General features: G+C 44.0%; 1 protein-coding gene across 2 annotated transcripts in view; it reads right to left on the bottom strand.

Moving 5' to 3' along the window:
• The window catches only part of DSP (desmoplakin), a 49,741-nt gene extending 40,556 nt beyond the window's left edge, over positions 1-9,185 (bottom strand). For both annotated transcript variants that reach the window (XM_067568331.1, XM_067568332.1), the window contains exon 1: positions 7,997-9,185. In XM_067568331.1, the coding sequence (XP_067424432.1) occupies positions 7,997-8,196 (200 nt within the window). In that variant the 5' untranslated portion in view covers positions 8,197-9,185. The remainder of the gene's footprint in view (positions 1-7,996) is intronic.
• Positions 9,186-13,581: the final 4,396 nt, after the last annotated feature.

Below are 13,581 nucleotides of genomic sequence, written 5' to 3'. Positions count from 1 at the left end.
ATCCCCCAAAAGAATGTAGTATCTAGTTAGCCCTAAAGTGATTCTAACCCAATGAGCTGCTACAGATGCATCATGTTGATACACACATTGCACGCATCCTCTGAGATTGTTTGTGATGAAACAACTTCCTGAAATGAAACTAAAGGATTGTTGTTGTTATTTTGTACTGAGATAGCACACAGACTCCCCAGTAAGGGATCAATGTCCCGTTGCATGAGGCATTCATTGTACACACATACAGAAATAAGTTGCCCCTATCATGCCTGGAGTCATTCTTTAACTTAGCCTAGCCCTAGAAGAACCTGTGATTTGCAGTGGCAAAACCAAACAACCTGTCTATTTAGGCAGAGGGGAAAATCAGCAATCAGGTCTTTCATCTGGACTTCCAAACCAAGAATGCACTGACTTTTATTCAATAGGCATTTGAGGTCTGATTCACCGTTACATTACTCTAGTTTTACACTGATGTAAGTTAACTGAAACCCATGGAATTACACTGGCATAAAAACAGAGTAAGGCAGTGGTGAATCAGGCCTTAGGTCCGGAATGGTTTATAAATCCATATTTTTAATTACATCTCAACGCCTTAAACAAGAATATTTATTCGGAGGCTAACTCATGACTTTCAAAGGCATGTTATTAAAATATCCAAAACAGCAAAGGAGGATTTTGTGCTTTCATGTAAAAGTACATGCATATATCAAGACAATTTGATTTTGGGGCAGAGATGCAGTTTTTACAACATAGGGCAGGACTGTGTATTTTGCAAAAAGTCCAGCATGTACCACCCCAGAAGGAGCACCAAAAGAGGATGAGGCAGAATCTCTCCAAGTTCCACTCCTTGTGCACTAAAGGCATGCATTTTGCTCCATTCATTAGATGGAGGTTGCTCCCCTGCTACATTAGGCCTTGATTCTCCATGAGGGAGGGAGGTGACGGCTTGTAGGGATTGCTGCTATGATCAGTCTGTGTGCAGGACAGGCAAGAGCAGGAAATTGCATGAGCAGCTCCCCACATCTACACAAAAGCTGGTCATAATCCGGCCCTAGGGAATTAATTAATCTTAGATTTTTAAACCATGTTTTCACATGTGCATATATAGCACCTAGAACACCCAATCCCATATACAACTGTTAACTTATGACGACAATAATCTTCAACTGCCAGAGGAGGAAAAGAAGAAAGCATTATTGTCCCTACTTTTAATTTGAGACAGAGACACTGTCCCAAGGCTGCACAATGAGTCATTAACAGAGCTGACGAAAGCAAGAACTCGTTATACAGTCCTGTGTCTCTAGTGCACAGTGTTGCTCATTATTAGTGTTACTAGAAACATGTAAATAGCCTAAATATTTCTTACATTATATGTTTTGAAAAGAAGTGATTTCTCCTTTGTAAATACTCTAGCCCTGATTCTCAAGTTCTTGGTACAGAACATCAAGGGTGAGCAAAAGTGGCTACACACCACTTTTGCAGTCCCCTGATGCCCAGGACTCCTGAAGACCAGTATGGCCCCAGTGTAAGTTGGTGCAGCCTTAGGGCCGATCTAACATCCACCAACTGGATGCTGACTGGCACGTACCAGCACTTCTGCAACACTCCCACCACAGGATGGAGAGGTGGGGTGGGGACCGTGAGGCTTGTGCACAGCCATTTGCCCAGTAGCTCTACAGAGGGCACCTTCAGGAATCTTAGGACAGCTTTACAGCCCCTATATGCCTGCAGAGCAGCACAGAAGGGACACCCAAGGGCCAAAGCTCTGGCCTTTGTGTAGGAGGATACACACCGAAGGATAACAACATCTAAAGGAGGAGTTAAATGGTTGCCCCCTGCCCCCCTGAGAAACAATTTCCTCTGTTTTCACAATTCAAACCAGTTTTCAAAATGATCTTTATACTCCAGCTCAAAGACCCATGTAATTGCCATACGCAACAAGCCTACACTTGAGGACAAAATCATGGTTTTTTTCACTCCCTCGAATTTGTCTGAACAAGCAACAGATTCATCAAGGAATTATTTGACATGCTTACTCGATAGTGGTTAAAAAAAAAACCCTGAACTGGATTCTCAATTCGGAAAACAAGCGCTGCACACATCATTATTTAAATAACTGCTAACCAACTTTATATTTGCTGCCTGCTAGTCACAGGTGTTCCTGAACTTGGACACAAATGTACTCCAATCATATGTTAACAAAAGGTATAACCTGCATGTTATATATTTTATATGCTTCCAAGAAAATACAACAGAGATATTTTGAAAAGTAAGAAAAAAGTAGCTACATCTGTAGTCAAAGTATTTAAATAGATGTAACCACAAATTAAAATACCACAAAACAAGGTTTGTGTCCCAAGGTGAATGCAACAAAAATCAGGAATGTTATTACTGAGCTATTTTTTGCATATGGAAACCTCACCAAACAGACATCTTGTGAGGTGCTGAATGCTTTCTGAGAGATGGTGAGCATCCTCCACTCAAAAAGGGTTGAGGAAGCATAGCTCAGGAGTCTTTCAGTAAATTGCTTGATTGGGTGATTAATCCTGTAGTAGCAAAAGACTTAGGTGAGATCCTGGCCACAGTGAAATCAATGGGAAAAAAATTCACACTGACTTCAGCGGAGCCAGGATTTCACACAGGTTGCAGACCTTATGCATGCAAAACTCCCACTGCAGTCAGTGGGAGCTTTTTTCATGGTTAAAATATACAGAATTAAGCCACAGGAACAACATCTTCTAAAACACTATCTGCTGAGTTTATTACGCTCCACTAACAGTTACCCACATAACTCTCTCTCCCATTTTTAAATCTGAAGGAGTACAGAATTGGGCCCAAAGGCTCCAGCTTAGCGTGCAGACCCAGGAAATATACTTCCTCTAGCCTCCCTTGAAATATAAGCCTCACCTAAAAAAAGAGACCAAGCTGGTTACAACTACACTTGAAAGAGACTTTTTTTCTACAAAGACAGCTTGGTGAGGAAGTGGCCTCACCTACTCTCCCACAAAGAGCGAGTTAACAAAGAGACAACCTGTTTTTCTTCCTTATTTCCCAAACAACTGCCAATTGCTCACCCCATTTCTTGCTGGGATAGGTTTTCTTAGTTTGCTGACCTACATACAGTAATTAGCTTATTACTTGGCAAATTGATAGTTTCTTTACTTTCTATCTTCTGATCTTTTTATTAGTCACAGCAGGTGCCCTCCTCACTCAGAACTTGAGACTGTGTGGTTGCAAACTAATCAGTGAAGAGGAGACATGACTCTTATTCATATTATCCAGTGCCCTGTCAACCACAGCAAGGCTTGATAGGCAGAAAGAAAGGAAACTCCAGACTTTTCTTCTGAGTTTACTGTTTATTATTCCACCAGACCCTGCAAGTTACTTCAGGGCTGGTATGTGGATTTCTCACGCCCTTGCAACTTGCTGGGTGTGTGAGCTACAATACCTTTCAAATAGTTCATGAATGTAAGTGAGTTTGGATCTGCAACCAAGTATCCTGTGCTTGATAATTAGTTATAGAATGAACATCTTTCTGATCTTAGAAATGACAATTGAAATTGCAGAATTTGCCACTTTCTTTATTTTTTCCCTTCGTGGTATATTGGATTTTATCCCTAGATAGCAAAGGGTTAGATAGTCAATTGCCTGATGAACTGGCAGATGGTGAGAGATTCATTGTCTGCATTCAGGACTCAAGCTCATCTGGGTTCCCAGGCCAGCAGTAGTTGGCAATACTACAGAGACAACTTGCTCAGCCCTAAGGGAAGGGAGGGAGCACCTAGCATTGCTCTGTGAGTAAGATGTTACTCAATGCAAATGGGGGGGGGAGAGGAGTAAACTGCAAAATAGCAGGATTGGGCCCCATATGTAACCCTATAGATTTTAAGATTAAAGTAAGTAGCTTTTGCATTTTAAGAAAATCCTTGTTTGGGAGGTTCAACATCTCCATTGAAATCCAGCATACAAGCTGCGAGCTTGAATGCCATTTATAAGATTGATTGAATAGATTACAGCCCTGACCCTGCAGACTTGTTACTGGGAAAACTCTTGATTTCAATGGGAGCTCTGCAAACATTACAGTTGCAGAATCAGGCCCGAATTATTTTCTAGTTATACAAGAATAAAAATGTCATTGTATCTTTTGGACACATCCCAGCTAAACACATTTTAGAAACAACATCAAGCTTATAAAGAATTATTCCTCAAACTGGAGGGAAGATGTTCAATGTTTTGAAGATAAATGTTTCAAACATTTTCAACAATGGCATTTCATCTCTTTGTTTATAACATTAATTTCCCATTCACATGAAGTTTTGACATGAAAATGGGACCAAAACTACAGAACTAGGGTTCCATGTGGAGTTCTCCAAATGGAGTCAGGAGGATTTTTAATCTGAACCCCTGACAGGATTGGGCATTGTCAATAAAAAGATACGAAAACAAAGGACATACTGTCAAGAAAGAAAGGCTGTTGATGCAAGTCCATTAACAACAGCACTCTGAATCAAGTCCAAATTGAAATAAAATTATGCCTATTCGTGTTCTATCACTATTAAAAAATAATGGAAAACAAGAGAAGTGTAAAACAAAAATAAATTAAAGGGACTTCATATCTCCTTTCACTTATTCTAGTTCAAATCAGGAGAAATTTAGAAATACCTCCAATGAAACAAATGTAGTTACACTGGGGTAAAACCCACAAAGGACAGAAAAGAGTAAAAAAGGAGTGTATTCTTCCATTAATTTTCAAGTATAACTTATATTAATGTTATTAATTGGATTTGTGGTGAGGTCTTGATGGCAGAATTAAGCCTTAAATAATGTAACACAGCCTTTGTATTTCAGAATTGAAGTATGTGTTCTCCATCAAAGGATTCCACAACTCTCAGTGATGCTATATACCATTGGTACAACATCATATTATTACATCTATACAGCAATTTAGAGTTCAAACATGAATAGGTATTATAATTGATACTATTACAATGTGTAATAGTAATATATTGGTTTGTGATAACAATTAATTGTATTTAATTACTGACGTAAGGGCACCTCATCAGAAATAAACTAAACTAAGAACTGGAAGATTGGGCGTATAATTCACAGTAAATAGACAACATGTGACCTTGTTTTCTGTTGTGTGGCCCACTCATAAAAGGATCATATATATCTAAGCAGAACTGCAAGTGGTGGCTTGGGCAGCCTTACTTCAAACTGCCTTTTATGGAGATCCTTGATTTAATATAGTTTTACTCTTAGGCCATGTCTACAATAGAGAGTTTACAGCGGCGCCACTCTCCTGATGCAGCTGGACTGCTGTAAGATCTCTAGTGTAGCTGCTTTAAGACGACAGGAGAAAGCTCTCCCATCAACATAGCACTGTCCACACCGGCATTTATGTCAATATAACTTATGTCACTCAGAGGAGTTGAATATTCACACCCCTGAGTGACATACGTTTTGATAGTGTAAGTGGTCTCATCTTCTGTTTATACATGTCTAGTTCCATTAGTGTGTTCCTGGGAACAAATGAGGATGTGCTATCAATGAAATCAGAGGGCCAAATTCTAATCTAGGTTACATCATAGTATCACCAAAGCAACTCAGTTGAAATCATTGACATGATTAAATCAATGATAACTTTAATAGTTACAGATTTACCAAAGTGTAACTGAGAACAGGATTTGGTTTAGAAGGCTTAACTTTCATGAAGGCAATATCAATGTATGATCAAAGTAAAATATGTATTTTCAGCCATGTGAATCACTAACCAAAAGGATTAACTGAAAAGCTCTTTTTTATATACAGCTATCCCAGACTACTAGTATTTGGTAGGGCCAAATTCTACCCCATTGAATTTGACTCAAAGTCTTCAGTAGCATTACTGCAGATAGACCCCACTGCAACTCAAAGTAGAATTTGACAATTAGGACTGCGTCTCACAAATCAGAACTGTATAAGGGAATACTTCTCAGGAATACAGACATCTAATCTGATGGAGTTCATTACAGGATCAGGGCCTTATATTGTAATGGCTGGCAGAGATTAGAAACAAATGCAAAAATTAATAAAATGCAGATTCACTATTTATGGTCTGGTCTACATGTAAAACGTTTTACTGGCATAACTTTGTCAGTAAGGACTATAATTTTTCACTTTCATAGTTATGGCAATAAAAGCCCTAACACGCACACAGCTATATCAATGTACGGCGCTTTGTATCTGCATAGTTTATTTCACTTCAACAAACCAGAACAAACTATACAGGTATATGCACTTTTATACCAGTATAATTGCATCTACACTAGGGAGATTGTGCGACTTTAAACATGCCATATTGTAGTGGATCTAACCAGTACCTAAGTCCTGCAGAGAGACCCCTTTGCCCCCATATGAAGAAGAAAAGTGATCCAAGTAATAATTAAAATTATTTTGTTCTCAAAAGATTCACAAAAATTAGCTTACTTGGAAAAAAGGTAGCAAACTCTAATAAGTATAAAAAACTGTAAACAGCACTAATCTCTGACTTGACTTCAAACCTGGTTCACAGAAGTTACAATAAACCAGAAATGTTTATGAAAATATTCTGCTATTGGACTACCTCCACCCAACACTAGGGCCAACAAAGAGTGATGTATTTTTAAGGATTTGAAGGGTGGGGGAAAGGAGAAAAAAGGATTCTGTATTACAAAGCACACAAACAGTTTTCAAAAGTGTATTGTATTACAAGCTGCACACAGAAAAAGTGGATCCAGGTTTCAAAAAGTAAAGGTGGATTCTGAACTAGTTCTCTTTCTATCCACCTAAACAATCCACTCCTGCTTTCTTTTCCCAACTGTTGAAAGCACCTGACAGAATGCTAAGAGCAACCATGACTGATGTCTCCCATTAATAAGCAACACCGACGCCATTACAGGAGTCTTTATACTGTTGAAAGTGGAAACTTCTACAAAAGCTGTCAACCCTGCCATGTCCCTGCTCTGAATATCTACTCAGAGTCAGAACCTCACAACTTCAAGCTGGGCTTTGTTACGGAAACAGAACAAAAAGCATTTGGTAAACTTAATTTAAAAACAAAACAAAACAGTGCATCCAAACAGCAAAGACAATAAAGCAACTTGATCCTCTTCCCAGGCACTGAACAGCAACAACTCCCAAAAGCCCCCTCTCCCCCCTTATAGGGTTTGCAGTCTTTCAATGGTTCGCTTTTATTTTTATTCCATTTGGAGACTACTTGAGGCTGAACTTTCTCTTTGTTTTATGGCTAGCTTTGCTTCGCCCACAAACAACGAAACAGCCACGGGAGTGGATGAGTTCATTGCACAGGGCTTTATCAAACAGTTTCTGAGGAGGCCCAGATCTCCACTCCAGGGGAGAGTAAGAAAGTCCCCAGAGCCAGAGAAGGAGGATCATAAATGTTCTTGCATTGCACAGGGAGATCAAAGCACACTGATAAGGTAAAGCTGTCATGTTTTAAACAGGTAAACGTCCAGGACAAAAATCTTGTTCGGCACATGGAATAAGTAATGTATAAATAACATCCTCTTCCTTCCTGCAGGGAGTTATCTTTCTCCATTCCCCCACCCAGTGTAACAATCAAAACAAACAACAAGGAACAACGGAGGCAAAATGAATCGCCTGCAGAAAACCCCCAAGATGCAAAGTAGCAGCAAGTTACAGTCTTCACGGCTCACTTTTGTTAGAAAGGTGCTTGGCTGGAATAATCCAACACCCTTCCCCCTCTCCCAGCCCCCCGGCTAACTAGAGAGGAACAGGACACAAGAGGAGGCATTTTTATTTGCAGCTTTCTCTACTGATTTGCAGAGCGGGCCGGCTGCTCTCTTCTCGGACTGAGCCTGAAGGGGCAGACCGGCAACCCCACCTCCAAACACCAACGTGACCTCCCACACCCCCAATTCCAGGCATGTTCCCCCCCCCCTTTTTTTTTTTTTTTTTTTTGCCCGCGATCCTGTCGGGTGACACACGTGGCGGCACCTACCCGTATCCATCGGAGCTGAGGTCCTGTCCATAGCTTTTCTGGACGTGGTAGTACATTTTGTGGGCAGTATGGCTGCTTCCTCCTCCGCCCCCGATCATGTGGGAGTTGTTCACCTCGTAGCGCATATCCGGGCCGGATTCGGTTCTGACCAGCCTGCCCAAGGTGTTGAGCCGCGGGTGGGAGTCGCCGTTCATACTCATCTCGGCAGGCGGGCAGGGGCTCGGCGAGCGTACCGCAGACTGGAGGACAAAGCGATTAGGGCAGGGTCATTCACGGCCAGGCTCGGCCAGCTCTCGGGGGAAAGTCGACGGGATCTGGGCTGCCGCGCTCCCTGCAAGCCCCACAAGCGGAGGAAGGAAGGCGACAGGTGGGGAGGAGAAAGGGAGGTGGGGAAATGCCAGCGTCCCTAGCTGCTGGAATATCTGCCCCGGAAAGGTAGGTGGGGGGCAGATGTGCAGAAGGGTGTGTAGGGCACAGGTGTGTAAACAGAGCAGGGCGGCTGCGTCTTTAGCTGGAGGAGGAGGAGAGGAGAGGAGCAAGCGAGGAGGCGAGCAGGAGAAATGGCACACGCCGGGCAGCCCGGGCTGGCGCGAGCGGCTGGTCTCCGCGGTGGCCGGGTAGGAGCGGCAGAGGCAGGGGAAAGAAGCCGGGCTGCTGCAGGTGGAGGTGGCAAGGTGCAATTCCCTCCCCGCTGGCGCAGGACAGGCGCAGCCACACCTTTTGGGTGCTTTTTTAAACGACGAGAAGCCTGGGCGTGGAGCCGTCCCCGGTTCAGCCCTCGCCTGCCCTGGTGTCTGGCGGTGGCGAGTCAGGTTTACACGGCGTCCGACTGCCGCTCCGCCCCTGCCCTGAGCCCAGCAGGCGAGCCGATGCTGGCGGGACCCGCCCTGGCTGACACAAACACACACACACACTCTGCTGGGCTCTTGGTTTGCGGGAAGGGAGGGGGCCCCGCAGCTCCGCCCAGCCACCTGGAGGCAGGGAGAGGATCAGAGGCAGCGGACGGGAGTGTTCGCTTCCACCGGGGAAGGCTCCCTCCCAGGGCAGCGCCCTGTTCGCCCCGCAGCGCAGCGCAGTAGGTGCGTCCAGCCGACCAGCGCGCTCACACGTTTTGCAGGGCTTCCCCTCGCCCACCCCGCGGCTCCAGTGCCTTCCCTTGGGAAGTGGGCGGCTGTTTGTTTCCACTTCTCTGAAGGGTTTTCCAGCTGTTGGCCGGAGTGAGGCCCCAGGCGCTCCACACACCGCCCGTCTCCAAAGGCTCAGCAGCGGGCTACGGGGCTGTTTGTTAGGCGCCTACACCGTGCGCAGCGCTGCGGTCAACCCAGTGCAGACCTGCCCCGCGACCCAGGGCTTGCAGCCGAAGGGCCCTGTTGTGCTGAGCTCGCTGCACAGCCGCCTGCAGGGAGTCACTTCTCCTCCCGCCCTCCCCCCACTTTGCACTGGGGCTAGGAGCAGTCATAGAATATTAGAGTTGGAAGGGACCTCAGGAGGTCATCTAGTCCAACCCCCTGCTCAAAGCAGGACTAACCTCAGCTAACTCATCCCAGCCAGGGCTTTGTCAAGCCTCAGCTTAAAAACCTCTAAAGATGGAGATTCCACCACCTCCCTAGGTAACCCATTCCAGTGCTTCACCACCCTCCTAGTGAAAAACTTTTTCCTAATGTCCAACCTACACCTCCCCCCTGCAACTTGAAACCATTGCTCCTTGTTCTGTCATCTGCCACCACCGAGAACAGCCTAGCCCCATCCTCCCTGGAACTGCCTTTCAGGTAGTTAAAGGCTGCTATCAAATCCCCCCTCATTCTTCTCTTCTGCAGACTAAACAAGCCTAGTTCCCTCAGTCTCTCCTCATAAGTCCTGTGCTCCAGCCCCCTAATCATTTTTGTTGCCCTCCGCTGGACTCTCTCCAACTTGTCTACATCCTTTTTGTAGTGGGGGCCCCAAAACTGGACACGATACTCTAAATGCGGCCTCACCAATGCCGAATAGAGGGGAATAATCACTTCCCGCGACCTGCTAGCAATGCTCCTCCTAATGCAGCCCAATATGCCCCTGCCCTGAGCCCCTGACCTGCTTGAAAGGACTCACTAGGCCCAGTAGCTTCCCCTGTGGCAATCAGAGGGGGTGAGGCTGAGGTATGGTCACACCCCCCTTCTATGCCAGCCAGCCACCAGAAATAGGCAGGCATCGAGGGGAGCCCGAACTGCCCCCTCTAACTATTGTTTCTACATGAGGGTAACATTTCCTGGGGCTCCGCTAAGGTTGTAGAGTGTCGCATTGCGCCCAACACTGGCACCAGTGCCTAGTAGGCGCAACCTGTTCTAAATGGCTGAACCAATGCGACATGAAGAGACAACATAACCTGCATTAATAGAGCCATAGCAGGGAATAATTTGCCCTCCCTCTGTCCCCCCCATGCATGCTCAGAAGAACACTCTGTTTATTAAGGGTTTGCATTGTGTATTGCTAAATCACCATCTCTTCACCACTGTTAATAAAGGCTTGATTCTGGGAACTTTTCTCTGTTTATGGGGAAAGCTTCCCACCGTCCAAATCAAATGCATTTCTGAAGTAGCACTGCATTTCCTGTGTCAGCAAAGAAAATGTTTGAATTCAGTAATTCGCAGACTCCGTGTGTCTCTCTCTTGTATGGGAAGTAGGCAGGAACGTGTGTGAATCTCACATGGGGAGTAGTGGGGAGTGAGTGAGTGTGTGTGTGGGAGAAAATCTCTTGTATGGGGGAGCAGGGGTATCCTTAGCAGGACCCAGGGATCTAACTGGGCTGACTCACTCATTGCTACTTTTTCTTGGCTGGATTCTAGGGTTGAGCTGGTCTGTACTCAGTAAATTTGGAGTCAGCAAAGGTATCTATAAGATGCCTTATGGCTTCTTGATTCTTGGGCCACTGGGCCAGTCTTGAGGATCAATTTAGAATAGCCTCAGAGTCATTCTAAATTATGCTGACTTCAGCAGCTCCCAGGAGCTATTCTGTCTCCTAAAAATAGCCTGCATCTGAGGGGCATGTTGGGGACATGCCTGGAGAAAAGAGGAATGGACAGAGCACATACGTGGCCTGATTTTGAGGGGTGTGGAACAACCATTGCTCTGACCGAAGTCGAAGGAGTTATGCTGGGTATACACTAGTGTAAATTAAATCAGAATGTGGCCCTAAGTACACATGATATGGTAGAATAGGAGAGCTGTTCCAAACAACAGGTTCCTTCTCTCAGTAGGCAGTTTAAAGATAATATAAAAGGCTACTACGCAAACACAGAGTGGCAGTTGTTGATCTACTGACTGTCAGGGAATAGATGGGGTTTTGCTGTTGGGTTTTTTTTTTTTTTAAGGAAGAGGGTGACTGAGTTTGCACATGACTTGTGTGTTTTTTGCAGGCATAAGGGAGCAGTGCAGAAAAACACCAAAGTCGAGTGAATAAGAACAAGTGAGGACTTCGCTTGATGCTTTTAGCAAAGTTAAGGAAGCGGGAAGGAGTATGGAAGGAAATGAGCAGAGCTGTAGGCTGGAGCTAAGTTAAGGACAGCTCTTAGAGGGATGAGGAGATGCTTGAGTTTCATGACGTTTACTGAATTATTGGCATAGTTCTGCCTAGAATCAAGATTTTCAAACATAGGTTCATGAAGTTAGGCGCCTATATCTGTAGTTAGGCATCCAAACAAGAGGCCTGATTTTCATCCCCAACACCTCCCATTGACTTCAAGGGGGTTTCTCACATATAAACATGAGCAGTTTAGCACAATATCCTATCTAGTAGGCAGTGTCAGCTGCTTTCTTAACACAGCATAGGAACATGGGTCACAGCTTCAGCTGACGTAAATCAGCATAACTCCATTGACTTCACTGGAGCATTGCCAATTACACCTGCTGAGGATGTAGCCCGTGCGGTATTATAAATATTTAAAATCTGAGCAATTGGGTTAATGTATCCCAGAAATTGTTTTTATGTTTAGTTTTAAAATAAGCCCTGTCCTGCCCCACCTTTCAGCTCACAGCTCAGTGAGAAATTCCACTATTTTTAATGGACAAGATACGTGTTTGTGATACCTCCCGAAGTCTGTATGAGTCATTTTTTCCTGGACATGTACAGCATGCACTGCAGCAAAATAGCTAGATTTTGCTGGTCTTACTCCATGCAGATAGACCCCAAAAAATCAACAGGAATGAATAAAGTGAGAAGGATTTAACCTATAAAATGGTTAATTCTCCATATCTGATTATAAATTATAGAATGTAAATATTTTACCCTACAAAACCAAACAATGTTTTTTGAATATTTCACTTGGTAGAACAGGGACAATTAGTTAGACTGAGACAATAACATGTCAAGCAGGTGTAGCTAAAAATTCCATTTACCAATGGAAAGTGTCAATGTCCTAATCGAAATAGGAAAACATTGCTTAGTGTGGACCTTGGTCCGTTGCTACTTTAAGCCCCAATCCTGAATACTCTTTGGCTTCAGAGAGTTTGCCAGAGTAAGGATTGAATAATTTCCACTTGAAGTAAAAGCTGAGGGTCTCACTCTCCCCTACATAGGAATATTCCCTGTAGGAGAAAAGAAAATTCACTAATTTCAACATGTAGAGTTTCTTACTCATTGTTTCACTGCCAGGGATGTGCTTTTTCCCCCCTGGGAATGAAGCCAGGGTTTCCATCCCTTTAACCCACAGAGCCCTAAGAACCACACAGATATTTAGAGGATCCACATCAGGTAAAGGGCATCCATAGGAAGGGGTAACATTTCTCTTCCCTACACATCAAATCTGCTGTGCTGGCCAGTGTAGATAGGGGCTGAGTTGAGGCCCCCTTCCTCTCCACCCATCTCCATCCTTTTTGGAATGGCTTGCACCAAGAGGACTCTAGCAAGGAGTAATCTGTGAATTTGTGCCTGAACTCTGTGCAGAGAAGAAGTGGGAGGCTCCTTTATGCATTACATAAGGAGTAGGCACAATCTATCCCATCAGGTTTTGTAAAACTGCTCCCTCCCATGCCCTCCAGAACCCCTCAAACAAGCTAAGTTTTGGGGCTGAACTACTGGTCAGTGTCTTTTTCATTGTTAATTAATTATGTGAGTATAGCAAGCTGGACTTGTTCCCTACCTCAGGTGGGTGCCTCTGTTTTGTCATACAAAATAAAAGTGAATGCATGAGACATGCTGAAATCCTGGTTAATTACCAGCTGCCATCCCATCCTAGCAGGTTTTGTTCATGTACAATCACTAGAATATATGGAAGGACACTCCCTCTTGACATCTCTGTGGCGAAGGAATAAGTAATTGAGAATATCATAGCTGAAACAAGTTAATAACCCAAGATGTCTGATAAGAAGCTTGAATATTGACTTTTATTATTGTTGCTTAGAAAAACTCAGTGTTATGATTTCAAATTTGGTTAACTCATAAACAAAATTAGAATTAGCATACTATTTATCCAGCTTTCCCCCAGTTTTGGATATTCAGGCCAAGTCTACATAGGCAAGCCGTTGATATAATTGTGTGTCTTGATAGTGCATGACTGCTCTGCATCAGCATTCCTACATATTGGTCTCCCTGACTTTTTGGCTAAACGGTA

The sequence above is a fragment of the Emydura macquarii genome, unplaced genomic scaffold (assembly GCF_026122565.2).
Source record: "Emydura macquarii macquarii isolate MOO-44397 ecotype Brisbane River unplaced genomic scaffold, CSIRO-AGI_Emac_v2 contig_2890, whole genome shotgun sequence".
Classification (NCBI taxonomy): Eukaryota; Metazoa; Chordata; order Testudines; family Chelidae; genus Emydura; species Emydura macquarii.
Note: the sequence above shows the minus strand (reverse complement) of the source record. Positions and strands in the feature narration are given on the sequence as shown.